Genomic DNA, 19,555 nt, shown 5'->3' on the forward strand with positions numbered 1-19,555 from the left:
AGAAATCTCCGTTCCCGTTTCAAACTGAACCGGCTATCAGGACGTTCTATTCTAAAACACGCTACTAGTCCTGTTTCATAAGTCAGGTCCATGACATATGTACCAACATCAGTGATTGGTTCATCTGGTAATTTAAGGTTCATTTGCGTTACGCTGATTGGTGGGACTTCATGCGTTAGGTCTCATTACTATGTATTATTCAGTTTACAGCGCCCTGATTGGTTAATGTGTAGGTCCGGTCCTCCAGTGTTCACTGCCTCATTATGCAATGTCCCATGCGCTTCCTGGTTACCGCTGAAGTAATACGTTGTTCGTGATGTTTACGGATCGGCCGAAAGTTACAACGAAAAACGCCCGACAAACCTTCATGCGTGTCCCTTTAAGCATTACAGGCATGCTGGCTCTTTGTTTTCCAATTGTTGGTTACCTACAAAGTTAACGCTTTTGATTTTCATTTTGATTTGACGGGGGCATTGGCCGCATCGACAACAGTGAGGGCTGTGAATGACAAGAGGAAACAATAGAGCTTCAAGGCATTACGTAACAAAAATTACGTAACGGTTTCAGGCGTCAGTAGCTCATTTCAACCATCTACCGCAGGGAATAGGACAAAATTTCTCCTGGCAATATTTAATTCATGTATAATTCACAGTATCACATAAAATGCCATGAATAGTGAAGGAACTCTCGAACAAGGTCAAATCTAACTATATATTATGACAAATACTCGGCATGAGTACCTTTCTTATACTTGAATCGAGCTGCGACCACGTGCAGGCATCATCCAAAAGTACACGGGACATTGCATAATGAGGCAGTGAACACTGGAGGACCGGACCTACACATTAACCTATCAGGAAGCTGTAAATTGAATAATACATAATATACATAATAATTAGACCTGACACATGAGGTCCCTCCAATGACTGCTCCGAAAGTGGACCTTAGAGAAGCGGATAAACCAATCAGAGCACAGGGCCTCATAAGTGCCTATTTAAGTCAATATTACAGCGTTTTTCTTTCTTTTTCAATGTTACAAATAATCCAGCTGAAGAGCACAACACTTGTGTAGCTGTCTTTTGTGTAGCGTGTATTGGCATGTATAGTGCGTCCTCGTAAATGTGACCTTTAGTTCCGTGACCTCTAGGCCCGGCTCTAGCCATGCCTACTTCCTGCCCTGCCCTCGCTATGCTTACTGTACTAATTTCCCAAGGGAAGCAGCTCTTCACCAAGCCAAGACCATCAGCGCCGCTAAGTACCTGGTTACTTAAAATGCATCATAAATATTCATATATTTATGTGGGCGAGTCTGCATTAATGAGCGTCAAAAAGCACCAGGGCTACCGGCGACCTCAAGCATGGAGCAACATGTTACGGCTCTGGCGACTGTTGTTTTGGCAAAAACGCAGAGCAAAGAAAGTCCGGTAAGTATTCAGTGCGTTGTACGCGCGATCGAGCAAACATCGTAGAAGCCGTCGATGGCTCACGGGAAACATGGTCGAAAATACGTGTTCTTATCTTCAAGAAAGTTAGCAGGCGTACAGAATGAGTCTCAATCGTATAGTACAGTAAATACAGCGACGTCTGTACACGTGGCCAGAAGGCATGGCCAGAGGAATTGGCTAGAGGTCACGGAACTAAAGGTCGTATTTACATATGATCACATTCCCCATTGAGGGCGCACTATACATGCCAATACAAGCTACACAAAAGACAGCTACACAAATGTTGTGCTCTTCAGCTTTATTTGTAACATTGAAAAGAAAGAAAAACGCTGTAATATTTACTTAAATAGGCACTATGAGCCCCTGTGATCAGAGCATGCAGGACATGTGTGTAGGACGTGTAATGTAGGTCATTTTGAAACAGGAATAATGGGACGTGCAATTCTAATACATGTACAGGGATTAGAATGTATATGATAGTGTAAAGAAATAGTCATTAGTGTTGGCAAGGTCTGATTTCCAGAGTTAAGACTTTCCAAGATTTCAAAGTTAGCTTCAGATAAGATGAATGGTTATCTGCTCTACTTTCCATGTATGCACGAGAACTTTTCATACACTATCACATACATATACATGTACATATATTAGAATAGGACATCCCAATAGCCTGTTCAGTTCAAAAAGGTAACGGAGACTTCTCTGCAAGTATTGTAAAATGAGGCAGAAACTTTACAGAAGTGTTATCGAACCTGACCCTCACTGAACGCGGCATCTTATACGACACAACTTTGTGATTTTTAGCTCATATTTGGTATGTATATAAATACCAAAAAGGGCTTCAATATATGGTGAGTCGGTGGCGTATGTATGTATGTATGTATGTATGTATGTATGTCCGTCACACGCAAAAGCTCCCAAACCGCCACACCTACCATCTTAGTATTAGGTGTACAGTTAGACCAAGGGTTGAGATGTGACGTTGTTCAAATGAACATGTCATCAAAATATGCAAATGAGGTAAGAAAAACGGGAAATCCTGCAAATGTGCTTGAGTGGTTGCAGTAACTGAAACAGCCCACACATCTGAGTAAGAGGTTTATAACCTTCAACCTATTTGTATGCTGTGTACCTATTCTTTGTAGGAGTGGTGGCAGTAACTGAAACAGCTCATGATTCATTTCCTGTCATTGTTCATGAACTGTTAAATATTAGCAGACCTACTCAAAGACTGCATTGAATCATTCCTCTGCTATGCAGGTTTCAGACTTACTTTTGTCATTCTTGTTTTTCCGATTTAAATATTCTTGAATGGACCAATTCAAACGGCATTTTTGTCGAAAACGGGTAAAATGTTTACTGCCACGACCACTGCTTTTGGAGTTTTGCTGTCAGCCACCTTGTTTTATGCCCTCATAATCAAAATATGTTCAGAGCTATCGTTTTAGATGACCAAACTTACGGATTCCATTCCAGCAATTATCGTTTCCCTACGCAAACTATCCTGCACGGTGTCAAAGGTGTCGTTTTCATTCAAAAGCTACACTTTCTTAGGTACCCCTGGATTACATGACTTGTTTTTATAATACTGAACAAATACCATGTTGTAGTTCATTGTCTTAGTTTAACAGTGAGCCCAGAGACTTTAATTTGTCTGTCATAGTTCTTTGTTCTCTGTCAAGCTTGGCATCTTACATTGCACTAATTGCAACTTGTCTTAAACTCTTCCAGAGTAATTGCCGGTCAATGATATGTAACACCAGCGCTACCAAATCTGGGATGATATATATACATGTGTGACAATGGAACTGAGAAATACATCAGCACTTCTGAATGCTGTTAAAAAATAAATGGTTAATGATATATCACGCTGCGATCACGTGATGGAGTAGGACACTTTTTGCCAGGGGTGCCACTCCAAGAAAAATTCTTTGTACGCGTTTTAACAGGGCCTACGCCAGCAGGCAGTTTTGGTCTTAAAAGTCATCATTTCATAGCTCAGGAAAATCTGAAATGAACATGTACCTGTTTCAATAAAAGTAAATAAGACTGTTACATCGAAAATTTCTTGCAGTTTTACCTTCGTTATATCTCATCACAACTCTCACAGAGTTTGACACCCCCGGACATCAGGTAAGAAGATCCTCTCGATTCGGAGATGATGTATTGCAGACGATAAAGATTTCTCTACACCTGTTACGCTGCTAGTAAGGCAACGCCCGTACGCTGGTTTAAAAAGACTACTTTTTAAATCGAAACAAAGTTCTCTCTATATTACATCGTGTTAAATTTCTGACAGAGACTAAAAACGTCTTCTCGTTGCCAATGGCCAACCTTGTTACTTTATTCATTTTCGCCACTTTGTTGGTGGTCTCCCACAGCCACTCAGACACAGATCCGTCCACGATGTTATCGACTACTTGGAGAGTCTCGAACCGAAAACAGAGAAGAACATCACCCTACAGCAAACCGAAGAGATGAAACAAATCTTGTGGGAGAGGGTCCAGTGCCACAATATAGACTTTGAAGGAATAACTACCTGTGAAGAAGTGAGTAAATTAGTTTGAGTTCAGTCTTTCAATTGGTTCTTAACTGACTTGCTCGTTGTTTAACCTGCCAAATAGCCATTGCTGACTGCAAGAGATATCGCAAAGTTTAAAACTATAAATGTTGTCGTAATTTCTTCCCAGACTAGGTGCAATTCGAATTGGTGTGCTGTTTGGTTAATTGACAATCTTTATAGAGCGGTGATAGCTGACACCCGACCTCTATGCGCTCACAAGGTCACGGATGAAAAATTAATCGTTTTCTCTGGTACTTTTCTATTCTAATTCAAACGAAAATGAAATACGGTTTAGCCAATATTAATAACTTTTTTTAAATTCAAGAATCGAGAAAATCACCTTTATCGTCGATGAACGCTGGCATGTTAGGAGTTAGCTTTAACGATGTATGCATTGCCGAAATGAGCTCAGTCTTTCAAAAATCAGCAACCAAGATGGCTGACGAAATAGACCTACATGGTGAAACATTCCCGTTATTTTTCCTGCGTATATTCATGTTCTTTTGCAGTGCTTGCCAGTTGAAAGCTTGTTCGACGTCATCGGTGCTGATGTAAACTATGGTTTGAATGAGGCGCAATACGAGAGAGCAAGTGTAGTGCTGGTGTATTATTTGTCAGACTTGGGGAACGTGTGCAAAACGATTAGCGATCCGAGGCAAAAGGTTACGACTTCTCGTTGACGCGATGCTCGACTACGATGGTCACAGCAACCCAGAGAGGCACACCGACCATGACTACGCACACCTCCTCTATGACATCAATATTACATACGTGGCTGAAAACCATGCAAAGGTAAAAAGAAAAACGGAAAAAATAAATATCTTGATAGCTATTTTGTTTGGACTTTGACCGATCGTACGATCGGCATCTAGCACAGATTAAGTTTTAACATTTTAATACATGTACACTATACTTGTACGGAGCGGCCATGTCATGAATAAAGAGACACACATGACCTTTACATGTTTTCATGAAACCTGAGAAAAAGTTCCTTTTGGATGCTTCAAAGTCAGAAAGTATATGTTCTGAAATTGTCCCCCTCAAAGTTCCAACATTTTATTCGATCGACAATGACATAGCCCTTCAGACAAACAGCAATGCATTTGGCGAAATTGACACGAATACATCAACTTAGTAAATGCAATGTATAGTGTATGCACAAAGGAACAAGTAAAAGAAAATGTCTCATCGGCGGAAATACGAATTGTACACAGAGCCGAATTCATTGACCGATATTTACGAAAATACAACAAGTTATGAGTTTGTTCACTGAATTGAGATTCAACTATGAGAGCAATATTTGATATGAGTTTTGAAACCTGTACACCCCCATTTCCGAGTAATCGGAATGATTGGCCGGGTCTACACTGATCATTGATAACAATGGGTTTGGGCGAAACTATTGTAATGAAAGGGTTACCGAGAAAAGGAAATGATAAGAAGAACGAACTTAGTGTAGAATTGCTGTAATATGGTAAAAAGTACATAGATTTAAAATGAAAAAGCAAAAATCTTAGAATCGAAAGAAAGTAAGTAGCCAAGAGAATGGGCAAATATTTCAGTTTTTGTTTAGCTGAGAGATTAAGATGTTTAAATTTCAGAAAATTAGTTTTCAGAATGCCGGCAAAAGCTTGAACCCACATAGCGATTATTCGAATTCGGAAACGTCGCCATTGTCTTAGCACACACGGTGCACTGATACTAACCACCACTCACACCGATCGATCTGCTCGGAGCTGACAATAAACACAGATCGGATTTTCACGGAGGAGTGAACTGTTAATGAAAAGAGTTATTCAGCATATCATTTGGTCGGCCTACGTCAGGATTTAGTGAAACAACAGAAGAGTACGATTATTTCTCTTTGAGTTCTATGATTTTCACTTTAGCAACCAACCTAAATATTGCGGTAATTAATTACACTCCAATGCAAATGAGAAACGAATAAACAGTGTGGGAAGTTGCATTTAAATTTGTGGCTGTATAAAATCTTAAAGTCAGCTGAAATGGTTAAATTCCAGGTAAACCATGCTATGTCGATGGTTTTTGTGAGTTGAAACGGTGCGGCCATTGAGTGAGTGAGTCCGGGTGGAAGGATGTGATCACGCGTTAGTTAGTGCTTGTGCATTTATTGCAATCACGTGCTTTCAGTTCATGCAATACTCCACGGTCCGATACTCGAGGACCACGTAATAGGTCATGGCGTCAGAGTTTTGATAAAATTCAGACTTAAATGTCCAATTGGTGTTTCTCAGTTGATCAGATATTGTCGTATTCTGACCGCTGGTATGTGAGTGATTGTGCGTTTTCACGATAAGCCCGGTCAGAACCCATGACGTCAGCAAGCCTAACGCATTATAAACTATGCACTTTACTTTGGTCTTGACATGCTCTTCGGTACGCCAAACATTCCACATTATGGTAGCAACGTATACGGTATGATACGAAGAGTAGATAAAAGAGTCGGGGCTGTAATTAAAGGTATCACTATTATTGAACTTTGGCAATGCCGTACAAAGGGCAAAAAGCGACCTTAAAACCTCATAAATTAAACCAGTCACGCAAACAAAAAACATGTTTGGTCCCAATATGAAGATCCATTGAAATGTCTACTAAAGATAAAATTGATTTGTGAGAACTATACAGCCACAAAGAAAGTATTAAATGTTTTGAAGATTCTCAGAGGTTGTCTATTACCGAGAATTTCAACAAATAACGGAGCTTGCATGATAAACACTCAAGTCATAATTAACAAACAAACAAACTAGCAAACGAGGCTGATTCACGCGTGAGGCTGAGTTCGATTCTGACCCGAGTAGCGACCTGGGTAGCTTATGTTGGCGTCATAGGACACTATTTAGCATGCGCGGAACTGTGACCCGGGATATGCGAAACGAACGACATACCCGATCAACCCTTTTAAACAAACATGGCAACAGAGTTGAAAAAATTTTAATTTTGCGTAATTATTTTGAAGATTTTGACGAAGACTTAGACCCTTGTATATTTTTTGATATCGGATAAAAACTGTCATGTTTTTAATCGATTATTTTATCAGCAAGTCAGGTCGGCTTATTATTTTCTATTCGTCAGAGCAACATTTTGAAAACTCCAATGTGATGTAGAGGGACCGTGTTGTACTAACGTTTTGCATATTTCTTATATCGCCAGCTGAACGATGTGCAATTTAAGAGCATAGAAAGGTACCTTTCACTAAAAAATTACGGGAAATTTGCAACGGCTTAAAGCGCAGTGGTCGTCGCGCTGCGCATCCTCCTGAGGGGGTCCCCCTCTGTTGTAAACAAATCCAAGAACGCCGCACATGTTACGGGTTGATTGTAATGTTTGCGATATTGCCGCTTGTTAAAATGGCGGCTGATCTGTCAAAAGCATACCAACTAACCAAATGTAACATGCAATAAAAGGTCAATTAATCTAAGTTAAATATCTGCTGAATATTGAACAATAATTGCACGCTGGATTGAGATCACATTCGCTCATGATTTTCTTGAATCAGTTGAATGGGGCTCGGCTACTGTTATCGCTCGAGCCATAGATACTTGTAACAAAGTGGGGGACTGCTCCCATCTCACTCCTATTGAAGTTGAGAAGACTTATGTTTACAAAAATTTATGTTTATCAACAAAAAAACCACGCAAGCGCGGCGCGACGACCACTGCGCTTTAATGCAATAACTACAGGTAATGATATTATTACTTTTATTTGCTGAAACTTACGTAAACGCGTAAAATATATTTATTTACTTTATCTGTTGGCGGCCATTTTGCCGAGTTGCAACTCTTCCAACCCAGCTTCCCCAGGGAGAAGTCCGAGTAGGGTTGAAAGGTCAAATGACGTAATTTGCGTCATCAGAGTAGCTCCGCTGATTCGTTCGACTGCAACTCAGGTAACTCGGGTCGCTACTCGGGTTACAATCGAACTCAGCCCCAGCCTACGAAGAGGGGGAGCGTAGAGAGCGCCCTCGAGCGACGAATCTTCCAGTCTACTCCGTCGCGTCGCCCACAGTATTCTGTGACTTTGACTTGAGATCGAACGAACATTTTGATTTTGAATACATCCTCTTCAAAAGAAGCATGTCTGCAAATTTACTCCAATGAAAACGCACAATACATAATGTTTGGTGGTTTATTGTTGTTAATTAACGCTCCAAGCTGGCAGCAATACTGTGACGAGCCTCACAAAAGGGAGGGAGAATGAGAGATCGGAGAGATCTAATATAGATAAATAAATAGACAGACAGACAGATAGACAGACGGACAGAAGATAGATAGATAGATAGATAGATAGATAGATAGATAGATAGATAGATAGATAGATAGATAGATAGATAGATAGATAGATAGATAGATAGATAGATAGATAGATAGATAGATAGATAGATAGATAGATATTCGATAGTGCGTGACAGTGAGAGGAATATTGTGCGCAGACAGGTGAGTAGAGTGTGTCGGAGACAGTATGTACGATAGTAATAGAATTAACGAAAATATGATTGGCATTCTTCATAAGCCAACAGGAATTTTAAGCTAAAGTTAAACGTATATTCAAGGGCAGATAACAACAGCAATGTTGGAGTTCCTGTTCTAAACCTAAACCCAACATCACTAATTTTTCAATATAACTTGCAAGTGCAGGCGTGTAGTTTGTATTGGCATTATACACGGCCTGGATTTAAAGGAATCTTGAACCGACTCTTTATTTTTAACCACTGTATACCATGATTGATCAATTGGTTCCATCAACTGACTTCTCGTTTGTCGTTTTCCGCAGTGTTTTACCTATCAAAGTGCATTCCATGAAGTTCACATGGACAACCACAGCGTAGGTGCGGACGAGGATGAGTTGGAAGAGCTCTCAGCCCTGACAGTTTCTTATCTGTTCTTCGGTTACTGCATCGGTAAAGCAACAGAAATCGACCCGGATTTCTTTATACACGAAGTGTTTGATCTCTATGACAACGATGAGGGCTACATATCATTGCACTGTAAGTTCCACCTATGGAAGAGCGGCGATTTTTTGTGATCTCTCTGCCTTCTTATATCAAGTGGCTGAATTTTGACAAATATCGCAAATTATTCATAACACACATTCGTTACGAAGGCTATGGACTGTAAATTTAATTTTTTGCAAATGTGATAATACATATTGATGTGGCATATTATTGTATTTCTCTCCGTACTTTTCCCTCTATTATCCACCAAACAGCCTTCGAGCACCTGTTGGACGACCTCGGGATTGGAGGAGGAATGGACGATGGCCATGTGCATTCCCTTGCAATCGAACACAGCGGATTAGATACCGATATGACGATAGGGGTGGTACCGGTCAATGCTGTTGATGCTATTGAGACGGATGGAGAGGCTGCGATTGATGAGGACGGCCACGATCACGGAGACGATGACCACGACCATGACCACGAACACTCCGTTAGTATTAGGGACTATCCATGCATCCTTCATAGGCAGCGATTATATATATGACAAATGTTTATGGACATCCATTCTATCTCGATTTTTATTACTTTTTAACGTAAATGATTTTCCACACACTTTAAGTAACGTCGTTTGTATCAAGTCAACTTTTATAAAATGTACCAAAATTTACAATTTAGAATACCCTCGGCTTTTGTTTCTGTATTCTTGCCCCATTTAATCATTCGAAAGAAATTAATCTTTAAAAATGGATTATTGTAGACAGATAGATGTGTAATTAGGACAGCTCGCCGACAGTCACTAACTTAATACAATTCAGTGTGAATTTTGTCTTCTTGAACATAGAAATAGTCTCATTTCCTTTGACAGTGTTACAGTGCTGAGGAATTATTTCACATATTTAGCGTCAACGAGAGTGTTGGAGCAAGTGAAGATGAGTTCATCGAGTTGTGCCCTTCATTGATACAGCAGATAGTAAGCCATGCGTGCCATGATCACGCCGAACCGCTAGGGCCGGCCCCGGCAGAAGGTAAGATACCTGCGTGATTTTTTTGACACGGATCTTCAAGGTAGAATGCGGTAAACACCGGTAAATTTTAGTCAGTTTGTTGTTTCTCTTATCTTAAACCTGCACAATGACCCATTATACAGTGATTATAAAAGAGACTGATTTTTGTTAGTTTGTTTTAAACGAATATTACTTAAAATAATACAAAGTATTTTGTTCACTTACTCATCTTGCATCTTTTTTTATTTATTTTTATATAATTCTGTTTGTTTTCAGTGGGCATAAATTACATTCCGTCAGTATCATAACCAAACACTGTATTCAAGTTCTGTACCCGGTACTTAGACAAAGTTTTCATTCAAATCTCTTTTCAGCTTACCTATGGGGTACCTTAGCAGTGTTTGTAATTTGCTTATGTTCTATACTTGGAGTGTTAACCATTCCGGCGCTGGCAAATCCGTTTACAATAAACTGATGCAGACCCTTATTGGATTGGCTGTTGGTACCTTGGCTAGCGATGCCTTACTTCACTTAATTCCTCATGTAAGCATTTACCTAAATTTATTTTTTCCTTGAAATTACTTGTAATGCAGTAGCCAAGTGATAAGATGAACAAAAGTATCCTGCACAAGACATCTTGTTATAAATACGTAGATATATCGTATGTATGTATGTATGTATGTATGTATGTATGTATGTATGTATGTATGTATGTATGTATGTATGTATGTATGTATGTATGTATGTATGTATGTATGTATGTATGTATGTATGTATGTATGTATGTATGTATGTATGTATGTATGTATGTATGTATGTATGTATGTATGTATGTATGTATGTATGTATGTATGTATGTATGTATGTATGTATGTATGTATGTATGTATGTATGTATGTATGTATGTATGTATGTATGCATGTATGCATGCATGTATGTATGTATGTATGTACATATGTATATATGTATGCTATAGTTTGGTGGGTGAAGAGCGAGGGAAGGTGGGCAGCTTGTACATTTGTCTTGTCTGTACACTGCATGAAAACCCAATAATTCAGATAAATTCACATTAATGAGTTGCCTGTATTATAGTATAATACACGTGAATTCGCATGAATCCACATGAATACATGCTTGCTGAATACAAAAATGGATTCTTGACTGTATTCATCTGTATATGCACTCTTCAGCTAAAATACAGGCAATAATCCATGTTAATACAGTAAGTATTATAGGGTTTTTATGCAGTGGTAGTTTTTGAAGCGATTTACGTCATATTCCACAGTCCCTTGGTCTGCACGCCCACGATGATGGCCATGGTCACAGTCATGACCATGACTTGGATTACCTGTGGAAGATGTGTTCGGCGCTAGCCGCAGTTTACTGTTTTTTCCTGATGGAGCGATGCATGACGTTGATTCCAATGAAAGACGTTGATCAGGTATGACAATATGTATATAATAAAAAATGAAGTTTATAAAGCTATTGTGAGTAAACAGTAGAAACGAAGGGGGTCAGTTTGGTACTAAGATTTTGCAATGATGAGCCATGGAAGGTGTACAGACTAACAGAGAAAAGTACAAAATTATGGTAAAAAAGTACGTCAATGACAGACGGTCGGACAGACAGGCAGACACTGAGATGGACCGTGCGCTCATGTATAAAACAATGGCGCCTCTCCTTCCATAACACTTAATTCATATTACACAGTAACCCATATCTTTATGTGTTTTTTCCCCATTCATACTTCTTTATTCATCGTAAATAATCATAAACTGCACCATTCTTTACATTTTCCTCAGGCTGATGTCGTTAATTTGACCACAGTCCAGAGGGACTGTGATTTGACGTCAGTGAGTGGTCATTATGGACACACAGGTGGTAATCATCACATTTCTGATGAGCCACCTAAAACATTGGAAGAAGCAACGCCCAAGTCACAGTCAAAGATGAATTTGGTAGGTACAAGTTGAAGGCAAATCTGTTTAAATATCAATAAAGACGCACTGCCAGGACAGAGCGACAAAGAATTTCTTGGAGTTGAAATGAACATATTTGTCTTGTTTTTTTATTTCAGAAAGAAAACGAGGACGTAGAGATGACGGCTGGGTTGGAAACGAGTGACAAGAAGTGGTGGCAATGTAAGTTCACACAAAAACTTGACTGCTCTAGAAAACCATCATGTGTTCAATTTAAAATGTGGCTTATTGGTTATCCTGTGATATCTCGTGTATTATGTTATACAATATTGTGCTTATTCTTAATTCGCCCCCTATGTATCTTTGATGTGGTGTCAAGTTTACGCAAAAAACTCGAATAAAAAATACCGAACAAATGCCTGTATCTCTTTTTGCTTGCAATGTTGCTACCAAACCGTTTGTCCAAATGAATCACAATGTCATATAATGTACATAAAATTATATTAATCACTTGTAGATTTGAACAGTCTTGCTCTGATGGTGATCATTGGCGATGGTGTCCACAACTTTGCCGACGGTTTGGCGATAGGGGCAGCATTCTGCATTGATCTGGCGTCGGGTATTTCAACAAGTATAGCCATTTTTTGTCATGAACTACCACATGAGTTTGGTAGGTTATGTTGAACATATGGTGCAATAACAATAGTGTAACTTTTTAGTATCAGAATTAAAGGGGAAAATAATGAAGCTGTCAAGAAAGGATCTGAATAACGTGGCAGTAAATATTATTATTATAATTAAGTTCATGCTCGCTTTTTATCACTTTGTTTCGCAACTAAAGCATGGAAATAACAATATAGAAATAGCTCATAGAGCTTACAGGTTGACGTTAGTCTTTTAGCACTTATGGATGTTTGCAGCAGTATAAGCTAGAGTCTGTACCTGTTCTCCATGCTAAATTGTACTACACCATGTTATTTTCTATTCAAAATTATAGTATATAATTTTACTTTGTGGCATTCTTTTCATCAGGGGATTTTGCCATCCTGTTGTCGACTGGTATGGGTTACAAACGAGCAATATTTTGGAATTTAATGTCAGCCCTCATGGCATTCGGCGGTCTGTATACCGGCTTGGCTGTGGGCAATATCAATGACGCCAGTCAATGGATTTTCGCCATCACAGCCGGTATGTTCCTGTATTTGTCGATGGCCGACATGGTAAGATATTGACGTTATTTAAACTCTCATTTGTTTTAGATAAGAGTCACTTTAATACCTATATCGTTTCTCTAATGAAAGTTACATGAACAAAGTAAATTTGATGTCTCCCTTTCGCATATCCCCACAACAAGTCTAGTACGCTTTCTATACCCATTGATTCTACGGCTTATGTCACCTGTTGTGTAGCCTTGAACTCATTCTCATAAAGTTGCTTACTTTTTCAGGACAAGAACGCTCTCTCAGCCCCAGTGAATGAAGCTAAAGTAACAGCTTGACTGAAACACATCGGCCCCTCTCGATAGAGTTGAATTCGTACTTTTAAATTTAGAAACATCGGTAACAAACATGTATCGACAAGGAAATATGGCGATCACTACGCTGCTACTGCTGCTTATATTGATGATGATGATGATGATGATGATGATGATGATGATGATGATGATGATGACAAAGCCGCTGCTGCAGCTCCTGACGATGATAGCATTAGCGAGAGGGGGGGGGGTAGAAGGAGATTAGAATAGCCAATTTGCCAATTTGTGTCGTCATCGTCACCACCATCACCATCTTACTAAAAACACAGAGAAACATAGACAGAGTGGCAACGCTTGCATGCCTTTTGTTCCATGGTCGTCTCGGTAGACTATTGGCTTTTCATATTAAAATGAGCTTCAAAGGTGTTAAACATTTTGGAGGCTTTGTTTGTGGTTGATAATTACACGAGATTATGCGAAAAATACGACGAGATGGCATCGTACTGCCAGTCGCGTAGCAACCATAGTTACTTTGTGAGCTCTCAGGCCAGAAACACTGCTTCACGCCAATCAAAACATAACACGCCAGCAGTTTCATAAACATGTCCTTCCTTGACGCACGTGTAAAAGACGGTATGACTGACCGTAAACCATTGAGTAAAACCAGACAGTATCGATAAAAGACTTTCAAATTTGGTTCAAACACACTCATTATATATATTCATAAAAATATGAGAGGAATTTTTAAAACGGTAAAACTCACTTTCCTGAAGCTCAAAACACTCCCGTTTTCGCCAGCACGTCAATTCCGCTCAGCACCACACGACAACAACAACACAAACTTTGCCGAACATACTTTCGCTTAACAATTGGCGAAAATCCGAAAATTGACGAAGGATGCATGGTCGGCACTCTTCGGAAAAGAGAGGCGAGAGCAACCTGAGGCGAGGCGAACATGGATGGGTTACGCAACCGCTTCACGCCTTAAACAATACCCGTTGCCACTCTGTCTATGTTCCTCTGTGCGAAAAAGTAAATACTTTATGGTTAAATTCCATCTATCAAAACGATGTCTTCTCTTTCATTCCCTCAAGTTCTTACACAATTAAAAGGTAAGCTCTGTAGCCCCGAGAAACTGACTTTTGCGTGTACTATTTCTCCTATAGACCCCCCAGATGATGTCACCGAATGTGAAGAGTGTCAAAGATGCCTGGCTAGTGTTTCTGTGGCAGAACATTGGATTACTGACCGGAATACTCATCATATTCCTGTTAGCCTACTTTGAAGACAGTTTTCATGTCTAGACACATCAAGCCTTAAAATATAATCACATTGGCGTCATAGATTACTCAAAATTCCTTCTAAATTAGACAACTCTTAAATACTCTCGTGATTTAGGCTTTCCACTATGTATTATCAAATGAAGTTTCTTTTCTTTCCGAAGAAGGGGGTTCTAAAGGACACTTGATAAAATTTTCCCTTGAAAGAGGATAATATCAATTATGTGTTGATCGATGTCTATAAATCGCAAAACAATTGTGAAAGAGGGCATGTACAGACGATACACAATCTTTATAGTTTGATAGATTTTGCCCCCGTTACATTTTACAATGAGTAAACGTCGATTAATTTCGATTGCAGGAATCTGACAAACATGTAGAATGTAAAGATTCAATTTTTTGAGTTTGTATTCTGGTCACCCTAGCAATGTCCTTAGTTCCTACAGCAATCCAGAAGGATTGGGACGAGTTTTGTTGCAAAATGAGTAAAACCAGATGAAGGGTTCGGCCAACTTTCTCATTGCCTTGTTCTTTAGGTGCATCTTCGGTCAAGTCAACTTAAAAGGGACGCAAGAAACGAGCCTAAGATAGGGAAACAAGTCGGTTGCAGTAAGGGTATATGATCACTTTAATAAATACATACAAATTTGGTTAGGTATCAGGCTATTGTTGTCAAGGTACACTAAGATAATCACTATGTTAGTGGTAGGTTTTGTTATGCCTAATATTTGCTTCGGTAAATACTCGACGACATCAACGATGTGAATATACACTTCTTTGTTCCTCGGTTCTTTTTGTCAAAAATGGCTAAATTTTGAATCAAACTCTTTTAAATATAATGGCTATGTAAAGCTTTTTTCATGTGCATAAACGTTCAAAAGCATTGTCTGTGAAATTCCAGTGGTGGCACTCACGGGAAAGGCTTGGTACAATTATTGTTTCGTAAGATTCAAAACACCCTGTATCTGTGATTTTCAACAAATAAGACATCCTTATTATTGACGATAGGAGAAAAATAAACCAGGAAAACCGCCCAAGTGATAAACTCAGGGAGAGGGCGAGGTAATTACAAATACTAAACCGAGCTAATGTTGTATATGGAGCAATGAGACTGTCTGGACACATCAATCTAGTCTTGTTGTTACAGGTACCCGATTACCTCTGCTACAGTCTGGGTCACCATCATGATAACTTTGTTGGGAAAACGAGCACATATGATGGCGTTCTCATTAAAATCTCATTTTCAGTTTAGCGCTGACATGTCTGTATGTCAAAGACAATTATTTATCAGATTTCAATGAGGTACGCTAATCCTTTCACAGATCAGTTTTTGCTTAAAGTTCAATTTTAGCTCACATTTGGTATATCAATGTGAGGTAATCGTATAAGGTGAATCAGTTCATTTGCATCCCATTTGCATGTCTGTATGTATGTATGTATGTATGTATGTATGTATGTATGTATGTATGTATGTATGTATGTATGTATGTATGTATGTATGTATGTATGTATGTATGTATGTATGTATGTATGTATGTATGTATGTATGTATGTATGTATGTATGTATGTATGTATGTATGTATGTATGTATGTATGTATGTATGTATGTATGTATGTATGTATGTATGTATGTATGTATGTATGTATGTATGTATGTATGTATGTATGTATGTATGTATGTATGTATGTCCGTCCACGTCAAAAACAGCTAAACCGCAGCACCTACTGTCTTAGTATTTGGTTTACAGGTGCACCTAGGGGTGGAGATGTGAATTTGTTCAAATGAACTTGTCAGTGTCAAAAATATGCAAATGAGGGGGAAAAAGGAAAAACCCTGCAAATTGCTAAAACTCTGTAACCGTGGTCAGATAGGGTTGAAACTTGGTGTGCAGGTCCTGTAGGTATTCTAAAGTAGGTGTTTAAAATTTGGGGTGAAATTTGCATGTTTCTATTTTTCAGGTAATTTTTTCAGTTTTTAGTCAAAAAAATCATTAACTGTGAAACCACTCATCTGATTCCTTTGAAAATGGTTATACATGTTCCTCAGGATGACCTTAGACAAGTATATACAAATTGAATTAAAATTTCATATTTGTAATTTTGGGGCAATTTTCCAAATTTTTGGTCAAAATTTTTTTTATTGAAAAATTACTAATCTGATAGCTTTGATATTTGGTATACAGGTTACTAAGGTTGATCAAAATCAGTTTGATGAATATCGTGAAGATATCTTGAATTTTATATTTTTTGCTGAATTTTTTGGTTATTTTTCTCATTTTAAGTAAAATTTATTCTTCTCTGAAACCGCTTGCCCGATTGCTCTCAAATTTGGATTTGACGTTTGCAAGGGTGTTACCCTTCTAATTGTTGAAATTACGACAAAATTGGAAATATTACTGTTTTGGGGCAATTTTTGTCATTTTTGGTCAAAAAATCGTAAAAAATATTTCATTTTAAAGCCCCTGGACAGACGGCTTTTATATTTGGTGTACAGATGTCCAGGGATGACAATAGTCAGATATGTGGAAATTGTCCTGAAATATACAAATTTGTATTTTTAAGACAATATTGTCATATTTGGTCAAGAAAACTTGTTCTCAAAATTACTTGTCTGATAGCTTTGTAATTTGGTACAAAAGTCCCGAGGGATGTTATTAGATAAATTTTCTGCTCAAAGTGTTGGGAAACCCCCAAATAGTTATATTTTAGGTAATTTTCTTTTGTGACCTTAAATGACCTACACCAACCAAGGATTTGTTGTGAGACAGTTTCGAAGACTGTGAACATAGTATTGTAATATTTAATACCAATTTGTAGTAAAATTTGATCCAGAAAACAAACCTGAGGTAAATTTTTTCATTGCGAACCAATTTTTGCAACTTTCGCATGTAAGACACACAAGAACTGATGAGAAATTTGGATCCAGGATGATTCCAGATGTCTAATTCCCCCCCCCCACAGTGGAAGGAATTTCACTATCTGTAACTGATTTAAGTGCTGTTTACATTTGAATGATAGCACTCATAGCATTAATTAAAACATCCCAAAGTTGTAAATATACTGCCAGCTGGTCTTATGTAAACATGGTCAACCAAGGGGTGGAACATTTGATATTCAGGAGGGGGTAGGGGATAGAAGATTGATGAGGTAGCATTCCTTTTAAAAAGATCCCTTTTATATTTTTTCCAACTCTTTTTCCCCCTCTCCAACCTTTTCTTTTTGTTTAGCTTCTCTAGCTAATTTTTTTGCATTTGCTTATGTATGTAGGATCTGCTTGTCCCATTGCTATAGAAGTTGGTATGCATGTTTCTAAAGTTTACCTCCAGTACCTAAGTTGCAGACCTTACTTGCTTTTGTCATTCTTTTTTTTCTGGTTGATCTTTGGTACCCATACTGGTATGTACCAATTCCGATAAAATGTGAGCGACACCGTATAATTGCGGTATTTTCATAATTTTATGGTCTTAGATGATTAAAGATAACCTCTTCCATGTTGTTGTTAACACGCATGAGTACCCATTTTCTATGACAGTGCTACCACTTGGTTTTAAATATAGAATATCCCCACAGTATTCAGTTTAGTGTTCTCAGTGGGCAGTCGGTATATTAATCATAATTGCAAACCGTCAATCCTAAAAGCTTTACACCTGCCTGTATAGTTATTCAAAATGAGTTTGATGAATGTCCAACTCATTTTCTGACAATAAATGATGTGTTTGTATTGGTAAAAGTCCACTAACAGGACAGTCTACTGAACTCATCCAGTTTTGTTTTTGTATTGCATTTGTTATGTATCTTATGCCGAATCTTTGTTGATGAAAATAAACACAAAAACTTCATTTTTACTCTGCAGAGTGTAACCACACGTCTACATCTGATTTTTTTTTTTTTTTTTTTTTTTTAATGTCACACAAGCTGAAAGATACAGAAATCCTTCCAGTTCTTGATTATTTCCATTTATTTAAATTCACACTTTTCACGCTTTGCTTCGCTAAAGTTTGTGAGCGATGTGTGCAAGTGAGGGTACGAACGTGAGTGCTTCACGAACTCTACAGTGTGTGGAGAGGTCGCAGTCAGAAATTGTAACAACTTTAGCACGGTTATTGAACCAATCTTTTTTGATATTGGGGATTTACCTGAGCGGATTTATCTGTGGCTTCTCCGCTAGGTGACTCGGTACCGTACGTTGTGAGTTCGAACCCGATTGAAACCACCGTATTTCCTGAAGAAAAACTTTTAGTCCGTGACCTTATCTAGGAAATGTAAGAAAAAAATGTAATCAAATAAAAGTGAAACAAACTCTCAACTTCTGAGGCATTTGAATATCATTTGAAAAGTAAAAATAGGGCAGCGTTAAGAGAAAAATATGATTAGTATGTCTACTAACAAGAATGTATTCCTTGACTCAGGTACATGTGATTGAAACTGATGAATATTGTTCATGACTGATACTGCTATGCAGTTTCTGTATTAATGTAAGACAGCACACTGACCTTTGAATAACTGCATAAACTGATATATTATCAAGAATGCTTTGATGTCTCACAGTTAAGTGCATCTTCCAAAATTGTTGGGTTATTTTCTGCAAAAATAGTATTTGCATTACTGGTTGTCTATTTGATCACAAGAAAATTAATGTTCATATCATGACACATCCATGACATTAATCAGCCTGTTGTATGGTGTTGAAACTTCAGCTACTACTTTTGAAAGCCAGTTTTCCAATCTAAGTATGGTACACTAGAAAGATGTTGATGCACAAAGCAACTGTAACTGAAGGGGTAGCAGCCATATTAGTCTTTCTCTAAATGATCCTTCACTGTGAGATGCAAAATCAAGTTTCACAGCACAATGGACAAGTTTACAATCTCACGTTGTAATGGAAAAAATTCTACTCAAAGCACTCTCTGAGTGT

The 19,555-nt window shown here is 38.3% G+C and overlaps 1 protein-coding gene and 1 long non-coding RNA gene across 2 annotated transcripts; both read left to right on the plus strand.

Annotated features, from left to right (window-relative positions):
- The first annotated feature begins 1,358 nt into the window (after nucleotides 1-1,358).
- LOC139118718 (zinc transporter ZIP12-like) lies at nucleotides 1,359-10,274 on the plus strand. Its single transcript, XM_070682133.1, has 7 exons — nucleotides 1,359-1,424; nucleotides 3,824-3,991; nucleotides 4,624-4,797; nucleotides 8,797-9,010; nucleotides 9,232-9,452; nucleotides 9,828-9,987; nucleotides 10,243-10,274. The coding sequence occupies exons 1-7, from the start codon at nucleotides 1,359-1,361 to the stop codon at nucleotides 10,272-10,274; spliced, it is 1,035 nt and encodes a 344-aa protein (XP_070538234.1).
- A 1,496-nt stretch (nucleotides 10,275-11,770) lies between these two features.
- On the plus strand, nucleotides 11,771-12,545 carry LOC139118210 (uncharacterized). Its single transcript, XR_011548632.1, has 3 exons — nucleotides 11,771-11,924; nucleotides 12,044-12,107; nucleotides 12,403-12,545. It is a non-coding gene; the product is annotated as an uncharacterized lncRNA (long non-coding RNA).
- Nucleotides 12,546-19,555: the final 7,010 nt, after the last annotated feature.

This window comes from Ptychodera flava, chromosome 19, assembly GCF_041260155.1.
Source record: "Ptychodera flava strain L36383 chromosome 19, AS_Pfla_20210202, whole genome shotgun sequence".
In the NCBI taxonomy this organism is placed as follows: domain Eukaryota; kingdom Metazoa; phylum Hemichordata; class Enteropneusta; family Ptychoderidae; genus Ptychodera; species Ptychodera flava.